We start from the raw sequence: 7,500 nt of genomic DNA, 5'->3' as shown, positions 1-7,500 counted from the left end.
TAGCGGTCCAATTTCAAGCATTCCACAGTCATCTGGACATGCTGCGAATGGTAGCCGCTATCCCAATGCAGACATTTAACGCACCACATCAAGAAAAAAAAGTATCATGACGGGCATAGCCTAGCCTACCGTCTTCAGCATACTACTTTTTTTTGTTGTTGAAAGAATCTAGTTCTACCACCGTCAAAGTTTGTCAACATTGCGCAGTCATTTAGCGCACATGAATGAAGGAAAAAAAGCCGAATCTATTTCAAACATATTCTCTCAGTGATTTCCAAGCAATAGGCTACTAGCCAGCGCAAGCCAAAATCATATGGCCCACGGCAAAATGCCACAGCGAGTAAATGAATAACCAAATCGCCTTACCTTCAAACGTTGTCTTGATCACATAACTTCACAAGTATTCCACTTAGGCTACATCCACACTGTTTAACACACCCAAATCACAAAGCAAGCCAGCCATGTGGATGTGTGCTAACATTGTTGCCAATTTTTATCGGAATCTAAACTTGGCCTACAGTATTTCCTTCCATTTCTTCAGTAGAACTAGATGACATTTTCGGATTTGCCTCCATCCATAGTGAAATGTCTAAGAAGGGTAACCAGTAGAGTCTATAGGCTAACTCTTATCTGTGCACCACCGGGCACTTTGCAGTTCCCTTCACCAGAACTAACGGTCGATCTAGGCGCTGCTTGCGAGTGACTCGAGACATAAAAAATGTTACATTTTACAGCTAGGTGTCAGGATAGATACAATGTTATGGGCTGCTGCTCATTTGGGTTCCTTTCGCGTGTCTTACCACAGGCTGTTGCGCGCTCATTTCTTTTCACCGTACATTAATGAAGGCACACAATATAGTTTATTAATTATTTTATTAATATGGGGAAAAAAATCTTTCCTACAGCCACGTTACGCCGGATTTCCGGCGCGGCGCCGGACTGCTATCACCCCTGTGTACAGCCTCATGGTAAAAAAACAAAAAACAAAAAAAAAAACAAATATGTGGCTAGTAGAATAGCTGGATGGCTAGTGACTGGAAAACCACTAGCCACAGTGGACGGCAAGCGAAAAAGTTAATGTCAAGCCCTGGTGCCATTGTGTTGTGTTCATCTCTACATCTCTAAAACAAACAAAAAACAAACTTGAATACTTTTTTTAAAATGATATTTCTTGAAAATGTTTTTTTTTTTGTCAGAAACAACACGGCTTATGAAACTCCTGTGTCATCTCCTGTCTGAGAAAAGAGGTTGAGAAAAAAAGGCAGCTTTGCGAAAACACTCTCCACCGCCAAAAACACTCCACACCGCCAAAAAAAAAATCCTGTGTCCATGACTGCCAGATACCCAAACAGACACCAAAGCACCGACAGCAAGAACAACAAACGTCAAATTCCATCAGTTCCAATACGGCCATGCTGCACTGTTTAGGTCCCAAATACACAGAGCGTTATTCAGAAGGCCTCTCTTAGACACACACACACACACGCACACAGATACAGACACACACACACACACACACACACACACACACACACACACACACAGACACACATGCATGCATGCAGGCACACACATACAAACGAGCGCACATGCACACACAGAAGCATACACAAACGTACGCACATACACAGACGCACGCACATGCGTGCACATACACACACAGACACACACATGGGACGCGCATGCACACACACACACACACAAACACACACACACACACACACACACACACACACACACACACACACACACGCATATGCACAAGCACCCCCCCCCCACACACACACACAGACACACACACCAGTGTTATTCTGGAGCTGAAGCTGTGAAGCTGTGTTTGGGCTGTGTGCATCCCCAAAGCACACACATACACACACACAAACACACACACACACACACACACACACACACACACACACACACACACACACACACACACACACACACACACACACACACACACACACACACACACACACACACACACACACACACACACTCACACACACACACACACACACACACACACACACACACACACAGGCTGTGTGCATCCCCAAAGCACACACATCAGACTGCACTTGGCCAGAGTGGGTTTGTCAGCTAAGCCATGGAAAAATAAATGGCACACTTCTCCAACTCTCTGTCTGTCCCTCTGGTCAATGCAAACCCACAGAACAATGTGAGAGAAGTAGAAAACACACCTTGCTGTAACACTTCACAACACGAGCATTGGAAATTAGCTTTTGGCTATAAATGCTATGATGCTTGCTGTTTGGTTGTTATGCAACCCACATTTTATGTATCTGTCCCTATCAAATAAACAGACTCTTCAGACTTCTTCCCCCCCCCCCAAAAAAAACCAAAAAAAACAAACAAACAGAAATACCACGCAACACACTAAACAAACACACACACACACTCACACAACACACACACACACGCACACACACACACCCACACCCCCAGAAATGCATCACGAATACCCTTCATTAACGCTACCATTGCCCCTGTCATAGGGAATAATCGCTATCATGAGATTGGAAATGCACCTGGTAACTCTAAAAGACATATGAACTCTTCACATCCAGGGCCATCATTTCCATTTTCAAATCAATAAAGAAAGCTAGTACGTAAAACAATATTAGCCATTACTATTTACTGAACACCCATGAGAACAGTGAGCAGTAGGGCAGGGTAAAATAATCGATTTAATCGATAATCAATCGATATCATTTAAAATTCACATAATCGATTCACAGGGCACAAACATACGTTTTTTTGTTGTTCTTTTTCATTTATATACGTTTTTTTTTGTTTAATTTAGGTCTATGGAAAATACCCATTAGGTATTAGTCAATTAGGCCTAGGTCTACTTATTACAAATTAGCAATCTGTTAACACTGTCAAGCCACAGCCCTTTGAAATTTTTATATAAAAATAGGCAACAGCATCTTTCGGGGCAAATCCTTGCACCAAGAAGGGAACGGATCGAATCGATTCGGAATGAATCGAATCGATTTGAATCGTGATTAATCGATTCTAAGCCCTAAGAATCGAAATCGACTCAATACAGGAACATGGCAATGTTCTTCTTGGAGCAGGCGTCACTCTTAATTATTTAAGTCTCTGAGGGTGCTGGCCCAAATTTCAAATTCAATGTTTCAAGAAGGAGGCCGCACCTTGCATAGTAGTGTTTTTTATTGCACAGACGCGTTTCGGCATGTGCCTTCTTCAGTGTGCAACAAGAGTAACAATTTTAGGATTGGTATTTAGGATTGTTTTTTTTGTTACTCTATTTACTGAACACCCCTGAGTGCAGTGAGCAGTGTGGCGGGATGATAACATGCTCCTGTCCCATCCCGGTCCCAGAAAAAAAATCCCATCCCGTCCCATCCTGGACTGGAGTAAAAGAAACAAATCCCATCCCGTCCACTCCTGAAAAGAATGTTTCCCAATCCTGCCCACTCCCACTCAAAATCAGTCCCACTCCCGTTTCATCAAACAACGAGCCTTTTTTCTACTGAAAAAATAAGCGGCATTCCCGCTCTCGTTCATTTTTATTCCCGCTGCTGCCCGCTCCCATTCATCTTTATTCCCGCTCCTGCCCACTCCTGTTCATCTTTGAATTTTGATTCCCATCCCACGGGAATCCCGCAGGACCCGCCGGACCCACGGGAATTCCCGAAAAAAGTCATACTCTACAGGGTACCCCAGTCATGGAGGAGGAGGAGGATGGGGGAGAGCACTGGGTAATTACTCGAAGCCACAACATTTGGGCTACAAATCTGACGCCCTAACTGCTTACCCATGACTGCCCTAAAGGTATAGGCAGTGCTACTTACTCTCTTGGATTTAGTCTAGCTGTCAGGAAGTGCATCAGGTGAGACCACACACTAACACATCCACACCACATAAGGGTGAAAGGATGGGCGACCAAGCTGGTACGCTCTTCCTTGTGAAAACTGATGACCAGCCTAGCTAGTGCCACTTACTGAAAACATCATTGTCAAGTCTAATGTAGAGCTACTTACTGACGTCATCATGGTCTAGCCAAGGTAGAGCTACTGTCAGGAAGTGCATTCAGGTGAGACCGCACGCTAACACATCCACACCACATAAGGGTGAAAGGATGGGCGACCGAGCTGGTGCGCCTCCACTCACCGTAGCTCCAAGACAAAGGTGAGCAGCGTCTGACGCACATTCCATCCAACATTTCGTTTTCATACACTCATACTGCCACATTAATGCACACAGAGTGCCAGGATCTGGGGGGGGTGGGAGGGGGGGGTAACATTCCTAGCGCTACTTACTGATATCATAATGGTCTAGCCCAGCTAGCGCTACTTACTGATATCATAATGGTCTAGCCCAGCTAGAGCTACTTACTGACGTCATCACAGACTAGCCTAGCTAGAGCTACTTACTGACGTCGTCGATCTCCTCCTCCTCGTCGTCCCCGTCCTCCTCTCCCCTCTCGTCGCTGGAGGAGGAGGAGGCGGTCTGCTGCCTGGACACTTTGGAGCGCATCGTCGAGAAGTTGAAGCCGAACGACAGTCGGCGCTTTTGGCGAATGCGTCCAATAGCTTTATTTTGGGTTTATTTACGCCATTCGGTAAGCATGCGGAGACCAAATGCGGATGTACATTTAATGTAAATAAAGAAGTTGGTTATTTCAGTAATGGTGGGTGTTTTAAGGGAGGGGGCAATTTCACAGAGGAATAACCTAAGACTACACTACAGCAATGCTGTCAAGCAACAGGGTAAACAAGGACCAATGCCAAGGGGCGATGCTCCCCTTTCCTAGCAACAGGAGGAACGCTCAGAGTAATGAGAAGGGAACTGCACAGCCAGGAAAACAACACTTCACAGGGACGCAATGACACAGTCATTCTTATTTCAGGTAGCAGATTCAGGAATTCTACAGGGAACAATGGTAGGGAGCGACATAACCAATCTGACATCCAAATCCAGTGCTAAACCTCACTGGGGGTACTTGGAGGGAAGAACACAGCCAGGCTAATGCCATTTCTCTTAACACTCAGACTGACATCTACACAACACAAGGTGCAAAGAACAACCTCATTTTACTGGGGTAACAAGGGAGGGAACAACACAAGTGTTCAGCTTCAGTATTCAGGATTGGTTGGTTGAACCTGGGGAGGAGCAGGAAGTGCGAGCTGATTGATTGGCTACTTTTTAAGTACACTGATAGGGATTGGTTAGTTGAGCCTAGGGAGGAAGCAGGTGGTGTGAGCTGATTGGCTACTGACCGTCGATGTCTCTCTGGCTGATGGCCAGCATGGAGACGGACTTGGTGAGGGGGAGGGTCATGGACGGGGCACTGCGCCTCTGGGGCAGGTACCGCCTCGACTTCTGAAACACACCAATCAGAAGACACATATGTTACTATCATAATATAGGATGACCAATGAGGAAGCAGCAATGTTATTGTAATACAATATGACGACCAATGAGGAAAAAGCAACGCTAGTGCAATAATATCACACAGTACCGCCTCGACTTCTGAAACACACCAATCAGAAGACACATATGTTACTATGGTAACACTTTATTTTAGGGATACATCTACTAGCACTAATACATACAATGTTAATGTTTGCATAAGTAACTTGTAAGGCATGTACTAAGCAAACACTAAGGCCTGCTAGGTCCTTACTGAGGTTAAATTGGTAATAAATCCCTTATTGTGCATGAACAAGACATTTGCGAATACAGGCTTTCCCCCAGCGCTTTCTTATCAAGGCGGCCGCCTTGACTAAACCCCACCCCCGCCTTGGCTACGTTCCCTAAAAAAAAAAAAAAAAATGCGTCCGAGGGCAAAAAAAAAAAAAAGTTGTAATGCATGTTCAAGCGCAGCCAGGCACTAGGACAACATCGGTTGGACTAAATGGTGACACCTAGTGGTCGGATTTATTACTACGCCATGTGTGTCCATCCTCGAGGCCATATTTTGAAACAATTTTAATTTTCGCAGTTAGGTCAGAATGCCCCTTCACTGGAGCGCGCGAATTTGAAATGGTGGACAACCCTGGCTTGGAGCCATTGAAACCCATTCAAAAGTACATTTGTTCGATGTTCGACAGAATATTTTTAATTAGACCTTAAGACACACCATGGGTCTTGTTTAAAAGTTGAGAACCTCAGCTTTCCATACCTGAAAACGGTATTTTCCTAGCATCTACCAATCCGAAGGTAGCCTACTTTAAGTGCAGAATTACTTTTCTAAAGATAGCGTTTTGTTTCCTTGGAAACGGACGCGGTTTATGTGTTACGCATACGCTATTTGACTCGGGTTTGCATTATTATGGATGAATTTCTAATCTTGACATTCTAATGGACAATCTGTGCGAGTTTCAAAATGCGTTTTTATGTAACATGGGAGTAAAATGTCATCAAAGATCTGGAACACCTATGCACAGCCAGGTTCCAGGTGCTGGTGAAGTGCAGTTATCAGTAATCCATAGTAAGAAAAGAAGGATCACCGCACACTGGTGGACTTAGTTTTTGCTGTTTTTATAAACTAAGTCCACCAGTGTGCGGTGATCCTTCTTTTCTTACTATGGGAGTAAAATGTGTTAACAGTACGCCCGTCTGGGATTTGTTAGCTAGTTCGCTAGTTAGCTAGCAAGTAAGTAATAGCAGAAATAAACTCTCTCTGGTAATAGATATTAGAATCGATCTGTCTCAATGGCCCAAGCATAAACAAAGAAACACCAGGATTTGGATGTAATGCTATAATATCAGCAATTTGTCAAAGCAAAACATTCTGAGAACATTCACAGAACCAGTTCATTATATCCACAGCCTTGAGTGTCGGCAAATCTTTCCACTTTTGACATGATGTAGTGTAGAGATACACGTCAGTGGTAGAGACCTAGCACTTGCTAGCTAACTAGCGGGCCAGCTAGTTTAACAAATCCCAGACGGGATGTAAACACATTTACTCCCATATCACATAAAAACACATTATGAAATTCGCATAGATTGTCCATTAACATGTCAAGATTAGAAATTCATCCATAATAGTGCAAAACCGAGTCAAATAGCGTATGCGTAACACATAAACCACGTCCGTTTCCAAGGAAACAAAACGCTATCTTTAGAAAAGTAATTCCGCACTTAAAGTGGGCTACCTTCGGATTGGTAGATGCTAGGAAAATACCGCTTTCAGTTATGGAAAGCTGAGGTTCTCAGCTTTTAAACAAGTCCAATGGTGTGTCTTTAGGTATAATTAAAAATATTCTGTGTCAGATCGAAAAAATGAAGTTTTGAATGGGTTTCAATGGCTCCAAGCCCAGGTTGTCCACCAGCAGCGGTAGATCACCACCAGGGGGCAGCACTATGACGTCAGCAGCAACCCAAGAATTAGCATAAATGGGCCACCAGTAGGGCAGTTTAATTACAACAGGGCACTGGAACTCTTTTTTGAAAAACCGAGAAGGATGGCCTGCAAGGACAAGACTTGCAAAATGTGCC

At 44.1% G+C, this 7,500-nt stretch overlaps 1 protein-coding gene across 5 annotated transcripts in view; it reads right to left on the bottom strand.

Moving 5' to 3' along the window:
• The window catches only part of LOC134439604 (A-kinase anchor protein 13), a 162,993-nt gene that overhangs the window by 75,922 nt on the left and 79,571 nt on the right, over nt 1-7,500 (bottom strand). For all 5 annotated transcript variants that reach the window (XM_063189508.1, XM_063189509.1, XM_063189510.1 and 2 more), the window contains one exon: nt 5,274-5,376. In XM_063189508.1, coding sequence (XP_063045578.1) covers nt 5,274-5,376 — 103 coding nt within the window. The remainder of the gene's footprint in view (nt 1-5,273; nt 5,377-7,500) is intronic.

The sequence above is a fragment of the Engraulis encrasicolus genome, chromosome 23 (genome assembly GCF_034702125.1).
Source record: "Engraulis encrasicolus isolate BLACKSEA-1 chromosome 23, IST_EnEncr_1.0, whole genome shotgun sequence".
Lineage (NCBI taxonomy): Eukaryota > Metazoa > Chordata > Actinopteri > Clupeiformes > Engraulidae > Engraulis > Engraulis encrasicolus.
Note: the sequence above shows the minus strand (reverse complement) of the source record. Positions and strands in the feature narration are given on the sequence as shown.